This window comes from Rosa chinensis, chromosome 4 (assembly GCF_002994745.2).
Source record: "Rosa chinensis cultivar Old Blush chromosome 4, RchiOBHm-V2, whole genome shotgun sequence".
Lineage (NCBI taxonomy): Eukaryota > Viridiplantae > Streptophyta > Magnoliopsida > Rosales > Rosaceae > Rosa > Rosa chinensis.
In genome coordinates this window covers 14,592,296-14,606,054 of record NC_037091.1, presented here as the reverse complement: position 1 = coordinate 14,606,054, position 13,759 = coordinate 14,592,296, and the positions used below count along the sequence as shown (strand labels likewise).

At 37.4% G+C, this 13,759-nt stretch overlaps 1 protein-coding gene across 1 annotated transcript; it reads left to right on the top strand.

Annotated features, from left to right (window-relative positions):
- The first annotated feature begins 3,576 nt into the window (after nt 1–3,576).
- LOC112198856 lies at nt 3,577–12,497 on the top strand. Its single transcript, XM_040518655.1, has 9 exons — nt 3,577–3,620; nt 9,864–10,356; nt 10,575–10,713; nt 10,796–10,979; nt 11,067–11,252; nt 11,549–11,597; nt 11,701–11,790; nt 11,866–11,919; nt 12,224–12,497. Exons 1-9 carry the CDS (start codon nt 3,577–3,579, stop codon nt 12,386–12,388), a joined length of 1,404 nt encoding a protein of 467 aa, XP_040374589.1. The 3' UTR covers nt 12,389–12,497.
- The last annotated feature ends 1,262 nt before the right edge of the window (nt 12,498–13,759 follow it).

Genomic DNA, 13,759 nt, shown 5'->3' with positions numbered 1-13,759 from the left:
GCGGACATGGAACAAGATTGGGAGAAAGAATTGGAAGACTCCGACGAAGCTGTTGTTGCACATGAAGTGGATAGATACTTATTGGACCCAATTGAGAAGCCTGCAATTCCTCATAAGTGGGATATATTGGAGTGGTGGAAGTTGAATGGTGCCAAGTATCCTAATCTTGCTGCCCTTGCCAAGGATGTTTTGGCAATACAAGTGAGCACAGTGGCAAGTGAGTCTTGCTTTAGCACAGGCAGAAGGGTCATTGATCCCTTTAGGAGTTCTCTAACTCCCAAAACGGTGGAAGCATTGATATGCTACCAAAATTGGATCAGATCCGAAAGCATCCACAACATTCAATATGTTCCTAGTATCGAGGACATTGAATTTTATGAAAGTGTGGAGGATGGTATGATTTTTATTTTTGGAATGGCTGCCTTGTTAATTGATTTCAAGTTTATAATGCAATGTAGTAATGTCTACCAAAATCGGGACAGTTCTTGTTTAAACTTTGTACTTTTGTTGTTTTGCAGAACATGCAAGGGAGGAAGGTGCTAGTACAATTGATCAGCCTGAAAAGCCATCTACGTCTAAATCATCTAAAGCTTCAAAGAATTCAAGGGTAGGTAATGCCGGCAAAAGTAAAGCAGCAAAATAAGGTACTGCCCCAGTTATTCTTTAAAACTGTGCATTTCTGCATTTGGTTGAGCCTACTACCTTTAGTTAGTTAATGTTATGCAATCTGCCCCAGTTTTTGTTTAAAACTGTGCGTTTATGCATTTAGTTAGCACAAAAAAGGTGGGCCACCGGATTCAGCTTCTTCACTGCAAGTAAGTGGCTTTATGGCTCTGGCATTTTGGGTTGTTTAAATTGCTTTTTTGTTCTTGTCTGAAATTAGTTTAATGGAAGCTCAAGTTAGAGAAAGTAGTAAAGAGCTTAAATTTATAGTTCATTTTGGTGTTTGAGCTTTATGTTTGTGCTGAGAAAGTAGTAAAGAGCTTAATGTATAATCTGCCTAATGTTCTGCATTTCTGTTGGTTAGTGCTAAGAAAGTAGTAAAGAGCTTAATGTATAATCTGCCTAATGTTCTGCATTTCTGTTGGTTAGTGATGATATTGGATTGTTCTTCTTTTTGGGGTTATGAATTTATGATTAGATTGTTCTTTTCTGATGGGAACAAAATTTGTATGATTGCCGGCAGTGGAAAGTAAGTAATAAGATTAGAAAAACTAAAATTAGAAGCCAGATTTTTTTTGGGGTTCACTTCTTGGCCATGTTTTGGACTTTTTTTTAACTTTGAATTTGTAAATTGATCAGCTTTGAAATGTGAATGCAGAGTTGCAAAGAGTTGTCATGGAGTTCTAGACCTGTTGAGCATGGGAGCCGGCCGAGCAGCAATTTGTGGCTTTGTGCAAAACGGGAGGATTGTGTTCATGTTTCTGTTGCAGTTGTAGTACCATTCAAACTTTGAATTTCAAATGATTGAACACATAGTTGAAATGATTGAATAATTTGGATTGTTTTCTGTTGGACAATGGACAATGTATTTGTGAGTTTGTGTTGTAAACTATATAAATTTGTAATAATGCATGATTACTGTTATGTTAATGAGATAATTGGATATGTATTCTAGTCTTCCAGGTACCAAAATGAGTGGCAAATGACAAGGTGCAGAATTGTATTTGGAAAACAGGGGAAACTGGCAAACATTCTTGAACTGGAAATTGGGCCCGAAAAAGCCCGAAAAGCCCGAAAGCCCGAACCGGTTCGGTTTCTGTCGGTTTTCATTTCGAAAAAAGCCCGAACCGGCCCGAACCGATATTCTCGGTCTCGGTCTCGGTCTTACTGATTTTCAGGCCCGGCCCGACCCGAGCCCAGGCCTAGTTATCATTGATCAATTCCTTGCACTAAAATAAAAACCCAATGGTAATTCAATCTTTCAACAAAGAAAGAACAAGATAACAAATTAAAAGAACATTAAAACTATATTGGTCAACTGTTAGTATTGTATGGGGATGAAATCAGCTGTCTCAGATTTCTGTGTCTCAATTCTATCCCCTCAACATGATTGGTTCATAGAGATTAAAAAATGGAACAAAAGATTATGAGAATATTTTTTTAATCTCTATGGATAAAATTGGGATAGAATGATGGGGATAGCTGATTTCATCCCGTATCGTATGTGGTACTTACTAGAAAGAGAAAGAATAGTTTTTTCCCGTATACCCAGAAATATCATGTATTTTGCTCACTTGCACCAACAAATTTGTATTACACTATTCTCTTAGGAAAAGACTTATAAGGGTAGTCCTATTTAAGGTAGTGCCTATTGTATCCTATGTTGACTTTTGAGTTTGGATTTTATTATTTACTTTGAAAAACCTAATCTCAAGCTTCTAAGAAAAACAAAACTAGCTTTCAACATGCCCAAGTTTTTCACCTAACGGTTACTTTAATAGGCAGAATCACTGCTGCTTGTTTCTTTCCTAAGCCAAAACTAGTACTTCCGATAAACAGAAAATCTAAATTTCAAGGTTCTACAGGATATAGGCATAAAATAGATGGACAATATAAACATAAAGCATTCTGAAATTGAAAAATTTTGACGAAGTGGATGAGCATTCTAGAATTATTTATTTAAACATAATTACAAGCTAAGAACTCAGAGCCTCATTGTTAGGTAAACAAGTAAAAACAGTTTAGTTATCCATGAGAATGATTACAAATACTTACTTGAAATAAAAGCACACTACTCCACACTAGACAGGAAGGAAAACACACACTGCTACTATGGCTTTCTTACTTCTTGAGAGAAGACTCTTCTGCTCAATTTTCTAATGTCTTACAAACTGAACCTAAAGATCCTTTTATAGGGAGCGGAACTCAAACTGGAATTTAAAACACTAAAATGTACAGAACAACTCCATTATTTTTTGCTCTCGTGAGTGCTCCGGATGATTGAGGTCGATTGACCAAAAGCATATTCCTTTAGGTGAAATGTTTTTCACCTTCTTCTTTTTTGAAAAGCAAAAGCATCTTTAGGAAAAAAGCCAAAGTTGCTTTCGGTGCTTTTTACACCTGCTGCTTTACATGTTTTCATCTGTTTCAGAATTGTGGCCTAGGACAAAAGAGCTGTTTTCCATTTTAGCTTTAGTTCCGTTTTCTTCCATCTTGTAGTGGTTGTCGTTTTCAATCTTTTTGATCCACTGAAAACAGGCTAACATAGAGGCGATCTCCTTTCTCTTAAGAGATAAGAAAAGGTCACTGCTAATAACCTTAGGGTGATCATATGCAGTAACAATAATTTTTTCTCCTGTTGCCAAAAATGTATTTTCTGTATCTTCTTCGATGATCTTCTTGATATATTCTAGTGACATAGCCTTCATGGAAGGAATACTAGAATTTGGTTGACCATTATATCCAACAAATGCAGGGTGAAGATACTTCCCTTGAATGATTCTCACATAATAGTATGGAGAAATATAGTCAACCTCACCATTTTTCTTCTGAATCCACTCTGGTGGAGTAGATCTGAACTTTAATACGAGGATGCAGTCATTTTTTCTAACATTCTTGATTGTGTTGACTATCATGGGCGGTAGTCCCTTGAGATCATCATTGGTTTTTGTTCAGAGGTTATGGACAAAACCGTTTTCAACAAGCCAAAACTTGTGTTCTTGAGGATGTTCACTCTGAACATTGACTACATATCTTCCAACATAAGGTCCAGGGACAGTGAAGAGGGTTTGAGGTAGACACGAGTCGAAATTTTGACTTCCAATAAGATTATGAAAGTCGAACCATTCTGATTCTTTTAGTGCTAAAATTAGAATTCCAGCACTTTCAGGATCTTCAAGATACTTAATTTTTTCAATCTGAACAGCACTCTGCTATGTATTTTCATAAACTTCTTCAAAATGTGGTCTGGCATTTTCATGGAGTTCTTCAGCTAAGGCAAACAAAGCTGGGAACATGAGACCACTGTTTCTTTCCTGAAAAGCATATAAAAGGTTATCTAAAATGACTTTCGGTGATATGCTAATCTTCTGCCAGTTCTGAACACAAGTTCATTGAAAGTTTTTAATTCATAATTGAAAACATTTATAACTCCAAATGGAATTATTTTTCTTTTTGGCAAAGCAACAACCTTAAACGGTTTTGATGAGCCTTTACCGTCTGCCGTTTGAGACGGGCTAGCCAATCCTTTACCCTGGGATTGATCAGTTGTGGCTAATCCTTTTGGATTTAGCAGAAATCTTTTGAGGATTTTTTCTTGGGGTTCCTCAGCATTTTCAGGTTCTTTTCCTGTCTTCTGTTTTTGGGATTGCGACCTTCATCGCCTTTTTTTCGGCTGAACATTGCCATTTCTCTTGTTAAGGCGTCTGGAAGATAGTTCTTGTTTCTTGCAATTAATTCAACATTATAATTTTATTGGTTAAGAAATAATTGCCAGTTTGCTAATCTTCCTCTATCAGTAGCTTTATCAAGTTTAAATTTTTTTACTCTAGCATAATCGGTGTGTACAGTAAAGGGTTTTCCTAGAAAAGCTGGAGAATTTAAAATTATTTTCTTAACAGCTAAAATTTCTTTTTCTCCTGTAGGATAATTTTGTTCTATAGGGCTGAACTTGCCGCTACAAAATTTACAGATTTTTTCAATGTTAGTTCCAGGAGTTTTTGCCAAAACAACACCAGACCAGTAATTATCACTAGCATCAGTTTGGAGTATGATTTCATCATTCTCTTCTGGTTGTTGTAGAGGGGGGAGATTCTTGCAGAGAGATTTTATCTGCTTCACAATTTTTTCATCATCTTCTGTGAAGTTCCATTTTCTTTTGGAACTTGTTTTAGGAGATAACATTGCTGTTAGTCCTGAGATTTTGGGAATGAAATCCCTTCCATAGTTGATGACTCTTAAGAATCTTTCTAGACTCTTAGCATCAGGAATTTTATCCGGGAATTTTTAAATTTTCTCAAGGATATGGGGTTGGAGTTTTATTACTCCATTCTTGATATTTATACCAAGAAAATCAACTTCGTCTAGGATAAAGTAGACTTTCTTTTCTCCTAGGATGATTCCATGCTGAACTAGTAGTTTAACAACCTCATGAAAGTGTTTCATATGTTCTTCTCTGTTTTTGGAGAAGACAAGGATGTCATCAATGTAGACGACACCAAATTCAGCAACATGTTTGAAGATGTCATCCATCTTTCACTGGAAGATTGAAGGGGCTTGTTTTAGGCCAAAGGGCATTACTAACCATTCATAATGACCTTGTGGTATTCCAAATGTAGTGAGAGAAACACTATCTGGATGCATCTTGACTTGCCAAAAACCCGACTTTGCATCGAATTTTGAAAAGACTTTGGCTCCTTTGAGCTGATTGATCAAGACTCTTACTTGAGTTATTTGATATCCGTCTTTAACGGTCTTCTTATTGACATCTCCGTAGGCAATCACCATTCTAACTTTTCCTCTAACATTTTCTGCATGGTTTCTCACGTAGAAAGCTGGAGCATGATGGGGGCTAGTAGATGGTTGAATTAATCTCTTGTTCAGGAGATCTTCTATATCTTTTTTAAATTCTTTTTGATCTTCTTCTTTATATTGAGGAATAGCTTTGACATGACATATAGCATTCATATCATGTAATCTTAATTCACAGACCACTGAGTCTTTTTCCCAAAATTTCTGCGGGCTGACATCTATATTCTGTTCGAGCATTTTCTTGATTTTATCAAGAGTAGGGATTTTTTAAGATTCAATCTTGTTTTGGAAATGCTTGAGATTATGCTCATGGATGAAACTAGCTTCTTCATCTTCACTAGTTTCTTCTTCTTCTTCTTCAAATGATTCTTCGATAAGCAATTCTTTTTGTTGCTTAATTTGAAGTACATGTTCAAATCTAGGCTTGTAGGGCTTATGATCACCACTATTTTATTGTGATCTCTGATATTGAGTAGTAAAGTTTGGACCTACTACACTTTTTTCTTGGGGGTCAGTCGATCGACCCAAAATATTCTGTCTCCTTTTCTGAAGCCCATAGCTTATTCATCTTGAACAAATCTCTGTTGGAGAAGGAAATCATTTCCCAATAAGAAATCTGATCCTTGGCCTTCTGATTGCCAAAGAGTATTGATGATAAATGTTCCTTCACCAATGGTGATAAGAACATCTCTAGCGACCTTTTTCATGGTTAAATGGCTTCCATCAAAGGGGACACCAGTAACTATTCGCTGATTGTCTTCTTTCCAGAGTTCTTCTGGAGTTGCAAATCTCTTTGCAACTGTGAATCCTAATCCATTATCTACAAATGTATGTAGATGATACTTTTTGTGATCAGAGAATTTCAACCCAATCTCTATGTAGTTGCTATATCTACAAGTAGAGATGACTTTTGATTGTTGAAGCTCATTTTCTTGAGCTTGTTCTTGTGGAACAAATGGCTTACATTCTTCTGGAATGTTTTCTGGTTCAACCAGTTCAACTGGTTCTATATTGTCATCGATCTTTTCTTCCTTTATTTTTGAGGAAGATTCAACAATTTCTTGGAACAAAGTTTCTATCTTTTTCTCTTTTTGTTCACTGAAATATTCTTCATATTCTTGTTCTACCAGTTGGTTGATAACGCCATTCTTGGTTTTTCTTCTTACTTCAACTATGAAGCATTCTTTGTGATAAGTCTTTTTCGATTCTTCACAGAACATGGGAAGTCCATTCTTTTCATGACATAGGCAGTAGTCACAAATGAATGTACCAGGATTAATCTGATATGAAGACACTATTGCTTTTGTCTGGCTTTGTTCCCAGTTTTTGACTTTCATAACATTAATCTGTCTAGATTCTAAATATTCTACTTCAAAATCTAATTCAGAATCAGATGAGGATTCTTTTGACCAGGCAGAGTAAACTGACCTGTCATCATCCTCTTCATTAGAATAAGTTATTTCATAGCCTTTCATATTTGTTGTTTCTACTATAGGCTCATATTCTTCAAATAGAGCTTTTGTAGATATTTTAGTTTTTTCTGGACATTCATTGGCATAATGCTCTTCAGCTTTGCATAACCAGCATCTGTAAGCTTTCTTGCCTGGTTGTTTATTCTGATGGTGGGTTTGGTGATTCTTATTTTTCTTGAAGAATTTCTTTTTTGGATCTCCATCCTGTTGTTTCTTGAAGTTGGAACTTTTCTTAAATTTCCAATCTCTTTTCTTATCACTCTTTCTGAATGGTTTTGAGTAATATCTTTCTTTTTTCTTACTGAATTTGGATTCATGACATCCCTAGTTGGTAGGCATATCTAGTATTCCATAGTAGAAGTTTTCAACTCCTTTGAGTTGTTTCTTGGCCATTTTGTCTTTAAGATTTGCTTTGCATTGTTCTTTTAGTAATTGCCTAATTCTGTTGGAAATTCCTCCAACTGAAAATCTTTCAATTGGTTTTTCAGCTATGCTTTCTCCCATAGCTGTTCTCCATGGTTCAGGAAGTTTCTTGTGTAACAGGTTTACTAGATCAGTATTTTCTAGTTCACCTATTGTGCAGTAGTATTCTTGGAATTCATTTAGATATTCTTCAAAATATCTCATGTCACAAATTTTGAGAGCATATATATTTGATTTGGCCATTTCTTTAGCCTTTTCACTCAGCTTTGAGAGATCTCCACAAAATTGATCGTACAGGGGTACTGCAAAATCATACAGAGATTTTAAATTTTTTATTTCTTCTAGCCAGTCTCTTCCTCTGGCAGTCTCTCTAAAAGACAAATAGTATTTTTTGACTACTCCGGTGAGAGTAGTTTCATAGTACACCTGAAGGTTTGGTGCTTCAAACTTTCCAAGGGTAAGAGCAGAAGCCATCATGAGGCTATCTACCCATTGGTCAATAGCTTTTCTTTTATCTAGAGCTTTGTCTAGATTTAGCCATATACCATAATTCGTGATTGGCACCCTAGGCATATTGTCTTCTGGGACAAATCTTTGAGAATTTCTTTCTTCTTTTCTGCTTGTAGGAGCTTTTTGCACAGGGAGTTTTAGTTTTCCCTTTTCTCTAATGATCAAAGTTTTGGAATTGGAGCTTTCTCAGTCTTCCATTTCTATATCTTGATAAGGAAGGATTTTTCTTACCTTTTTTGTTTTGAAAATTTTCATTTATTCAATTAGTTGTTCTAATCGTTCAGTATTTTCGCAAGATTCTGCTTCATCATAGAGTTCATAGAGTCTTTTTGCTCTAAACATATTTATTGGTCTATTTAGATCATATTCTAGTTCTTCTTCAGTGATAGGATCTATTGGTTCTTCTACAACAAATTTAGTGCCACTAGTACTTGCTTCTCTAGTACTATTGCATCTTCTGAAATTTCAGTTTATCCTGATGTTCTCAGGACCGACATCACTTTTTCTGTGATCGTGAAATTTTAGACTGATATTTTCAGTCTTTCTACTTTCATAAATTACTGCTTTGGCACTTTCTGGTGGTTTCTTTGGACCAAATAATTTTCATTCAATAGGAAAAGTTACTTCATTCCAAGTAACCTTGTGAATGGTTCTTCTGACTGGTGAGGAATCCAGTAGTAAGACCTGAGATATTTGATATCCTTGTCTTTGGTTCTACTGTGGTACTCATCAGTTTATAATATATTCTGTATACTATTGCAAGTTCTTGCATGTTTTCTTTCATTGATATGCCGTCTGTCTTGACTCTCAATCTTAGACAGTGAGCAGTATCTTTCAAGCTTGTAGAGAAGTTTGAGAAATAGTTGAAATACGCTACTTGATTGCATAAAGATGCTTCAAGCGTTCCCAATAGACTTTCTTGAAAATATGTTAGTCTATTGTCTTGTAAGACACATAGAACTGAACAGTTTATGCCTTCTCGGGCCAAGAGTTTTATGCCAACTTGGACTGCTCCAATATGCATAAATTGATAATTTTTTACCTTTGCTCTGGCAACTTCTTGAGGAGTGATCATCAAGAGATCTGTTTCTCCTGTTGTGGAAGGAGTTGTAAATTCCAATAATTTGAAATAATGGTTGTCCATCAATTCAAACTTTCCTCTTTTATCACTACTACAAAAAGTTAATCACACAACACTAATCACACAACGGAACAGAAATCATCCGTTGTGTGTTTAAGTAAGCTTTATTGCACAACGGTACTTGTTATATTCTGTTGTGTGAATGCCAACAAAATGATAACTTTTTTATCAGAACTACATTGCACAACGAACTTAAGTAATGTCTGTCGTCTGAGTCTTAAAAAAATTAGCGGCAGATTTCCCTCCACTTTGGAGCCTTGGTTGCCTCTTGAAATCTGAAATTTGTGCTACTTGATACAACGGTGCTTTATATTTCCGTTGTGTGATTGAAAACTGGATGCCAAATTTTGAGGAAGCTTGATTGAATGTCTTCCACAAGGTAAACCTAGTGCAAGCTGTAGAAATCAGACAACAGAAGTTATACTTTTCTATTGTGTGAAAGTGGGAACATATAGCCGGCAACATTTTGAGCCAAATTGCTGTATGCGGCAGATTTCCCTCCATGTTTTGACATTTTGATACTCTTACAACAGTTTGTTAGGTTTCTGTTGTGTGAGCAACTTTAGAATTTGTTGGAAGTTTAATTGTGCCTCCCACCCAGCCCAAGCCACATCGTGTCGAAAGAAAAATGAAACAAATTCTCTCGAGCTCTCTCAGTTGTGAAACCCCCGTCTCTTCACCACCCCTCCCCACGACTCTCCCAATCGTGAAACCCCCCCCCCCCCCCCCCCACGAAACCCCTCTCTCTCAGTCTCTCGATCTCTCTTGTCTCAATTTCATGCTCTCTTCTTCTTCAATCTCATCACCCCTTTTCAAACCCCAACCCTAAAATCTTCCTCCCCCAGCAATGGCCTCCTCCCCCGACCACAACCACACCCTGAACGGCGATTCCAACACCCACGCCTCCAAAAAGCCCAAACTCTCCTTCATCACCCCTCCGAAATCGCCGCCGAATTCTCCCACCACGACCCCACCGTCGCCCGAATCAACAACGGCAGCTTCGGGTCCTACCCCGACTCCGTCCTCCAGGCCCAGCGCCGCTGGCAGCTCAAGTACCTCTCCCAGCCCGATCACTTCTACTTCAACCACCTCCAAGCCGGCATCCTCCACTCCCGCACCCTCATCAAGGACCTCATCAACGCCGACCACGTCGACGAGGTCTCCATCGTCGACAACGCCACCACCGCCGCCGCCATCGTCCTCCAGCAGGATGCCTGGGGCTTCTCCGAGAGCAAGTTCGAGCAGGGCGACGCAGTCGTCATGCTCCACTACGCCTACGGCGCCGTCAAGAAGTCGATTGAGGCCTACATCACTCGCGCCGGCGGGCACGTCATTGAGGTACCCTTGCCGTTTCCTTTGAGGAAGAGAAGCAAACACGAGTTGCGGCAGAAAAGGCTCTGAAGCACCTTAGAGAAGAACACTTGGAAGCTGATTCAAGAGCGCAGGACCTCTCTGCAAAGCTAGCTGAAGGTCAGATTGTGTGGCTTCGTTTGTAAATTTGTAGCTTCTGTTAGACACTGGAGCTAATGACTGTGAATTTGCGAGTTTATGGTTAGGAGTCTGAATCTGTAGCATTGTGTGTTGAATTGTGTAGCTCAACAGAAGTACTCTGTCTAGACTTTATCAAATGTGACTTTATCAAAGTTCTTGATCGGTTTACCTTGGCCATTTCCTACTGTCTAGACTTTATCAAATGTGAGTGAATTTTCTTTGCATTTGTGATTTTATGAAGTCTTTGATTTATGCATTTACTTGCTGGGCGTTTGATGTGTGGCAGGGGATGTTATATTTGATGCGGAGTATCCGATGTCTGCACCCGATATTATATTCGGACCTGAAGATGAAAGTTTTCAGCAGTTTCTTGTATTGCATGGTGAAGATCCGAAGTCTCCCATGAACCGTTTGGGTGGTTGGGATAGCAGAGACCCTACGCAGCTCATGCTTCTCGTTCAAGAACTGAGGTTAGGGGCGTTTCTCGTGTAGGTTTTGAAGTTTTCGGTCATTTTTGGAGTTGCTGTTGCTAACTAGTTGCATGTTCCAATTTTAAGAGATCAATACATGGCCTACCGGATGAAGCGTGTTGGAGAGGTTCAAGATGACCGCGTGAAATTTGAAATTAGCACAATTGCTTTTCGGGAGGTAATGTTTCAATTCAATATTGTTTGTCTTGCAGACTGTGAGAACTTTAAATTTATATACCGAGTGCGAGGGGATGCACTAAGAAGTCTTCTTTTGTGAGTATTTAGTTGAGACCAGTTGAAGATACTTTCATTCTTTTCTTTTTGTAAGGGAAAGACAGAGATTGTAAATCCTGGTGTATAGATTATAATGACCGCGTTATTGCTCATCCATTGAAGTTGGTCTTTGTATTATTTTGACTTGGAATGCAACATGAGTTCAATCAGGAGCAACTTATCAATTGATTCATTTCTTTGGAACATTTTGACCGGCTACTTTAGCAGATGATTGTTTTAATTCCTTCAACTTTTCTTCAGGGAATTGAGATGCACTTGAGTTCTGGATATGATAGGTGCATGGCTGAATATCTCCCCCCTCTTGAAGAGACTCTTGAAAAACAGGTCAGCTGCACTTCATTCACTGGCGAATCTATTCAGTCTATACTATACAGTTGTAATTTTGAAATGTATCATAATTGTTAGTAAACTTTGTCTTGTTATCAAGGTTTTGGAGGCAGTTTCCTTAATTGATGTTAGAAGGCGCTTTATTGAGGCATTAGCCGTTCAGTTTGGAAGACCAGTGGAAGCTGATCCGGTATGCATCCTAGGCACGTACTTCTTTGCAACGTGTTTGAAACACTAAGGGTAACTGTTCATCTTGAAATCGCAGATCTTTTGCAGAAAGGCAACGTTTCTAGCTGCTTCTGGAGTTTTCACATTTCTGGTATGCTTAATCGTACTGTATCCTATTTGTATGTATATTACTTAAAACCAAGGCCTATGCTAAGTCATTGATCAATGAATTGATACTGCACTATCACATTTCTTACCATTTTGCCTACATCTAGCAAAGCTTGTAAGTCATGTCAGTTTTATACACTTTACTCTAAATATAAAAATAGATATTGTTATACTGTATTAGTTGGCCTTATTGTTATATGAAACTTGTTGTATTTGCTGCATCCTTGCACTTGTTAGTTGATCTTCCACATTTATTGGCCAAGCTTATGAGAGTTTCGTTTGTATAGGTTCATTTAACAATTACAACTCAGTTTCCAAAGCAACCGCCAGCTATAGTGCTTCAAAGTTCCCAGGCAAGGATATTCTCCTCCCAACCTGTAGATTATTTAGTATCATTGTCAAACCTTAGATATATAGGTAGTCAGTGTTGTCTGCTTCAGACCAAAGGTTAAAGGTCTATCTGCTACTGTACATATACATATTGTAAAATTAATATTCTTGGTATCTTTTATCTCATGCATCAAGTGCCCGTGTATGAATATTTTTACCAGCTTTGAGTTACCAGACTTGTACGAGAATTATGTTATCTAAAGTTGGGTTACTGCATATTTACCTCACTAGCAATCTAATTTCATGGTATAATTTCTTCATTTTGTTTCTGTTTTTACTAGCCTTTCTGTTTACACTTTACTACTTTTTCTTTTCATTTACAAATGCATTACAGTTATCTGTTTTGTTCTTGTTCGTTATTGTCTTCGCTATTGTGATGTGACATATCGGTGATTGTCATTCATACAGTTGTTAATGTCCTCATTGCATACTAATATATGTTGTGTTCTTTTTATCTGGACTTGGGTTTGTTTTGATGCTGATATTGATATTGAATTGGTTGGTTGTGTGTGCAATGTGCAATGTGCAGTGATCCTGCGCAATCAAAGACTGCGTTTGTTACGTTCAAGGATGCCAAAGCTCTTGAAATCGCACTCTTGTTATCGGCTCTTGTTCTTGGGTTACATGCTCTTGTTCTTCATTCCTCTGGAAAACCAACCCCTTTGGTACTGTATCATGCTCTTCTGCTGCAATATGTGCTAACTCGTGAAGCTTCACAATAAGCTTGGAGGTGATGCAAATGAGAATATATATAGTGCACAGGTTGCTTGATAAAATGGCACAAGAAGGTTTTGTTGAAGCGAAAAGATATTATATCAGCTTTTGATTCATGTGTAGCTAGCTAGGAATGCTTTATTGTTTGGTACATTACCTAGTCACTTGAATGTATGGATGTTTGAAAAATGGTAATGGAATGATATGGATTTGAGTACTTTTTATGTGGTAATTACTGTCCAATATTTAGTCTTACAACACAATGCAAATCAATGTGTTGTCTGATTGTAAAAGAGTTCAAAATTGAGGCTTTTCCTACAACAGTCACTGGTTTGTTACCCAATTTGATTACAACATTCACACCACAGCCAACCAAATAGAGTAGTTGTGTGAACTAACAACCAACAACAAAAGAAAACAAAGTTCTGTTGTGTGAGATTATAACACACAACAGAAATGAAATCATCTCCGTTGTCTGAGTAATCAACATACAAGGGAGATAATTTCACTTCAGTTGTTCTGTTGTGTGAGATTCATAACACACAACAGAAATGAAATCATTTCCGTTGTCTGAGTAATCAACAGACAAGGGAGATAATTTCACTTCAGTTGTGTGTTATTAATCTCAGACAACAAAGAATGAGTAATATCTGTTGTGTGTTATATATCTCAGACAACAGAGAATGAGTTATATCTGTTGTGTGTTATATATCTCAGAC

Excerpts from the sequence above, each read along its gene's own strand:
- LOC112198856 (XM_040518655.1), top strand. The coding sequence starts at position 3,577 with ATGGGCGGTAGTCCCTTGAGATCATCATTGGTTTTTGTTCAGAG. Across the intron at positions 11,791-11,865 it reads GACCAGTGGAAGCTGATCCG|ATCTTTTGCAGAAAGGCAAC; the intron begins GTATGCATCCTA and ends TTGAAATCGCAG. Across the intron at positions 11,920-12,223 it reads CTGGAGTTTTCACATTTCTG|GTTCATTTAACAATTACAAC; the intron begins GTATGCTTAATC and ends TCGTTTGTATAG.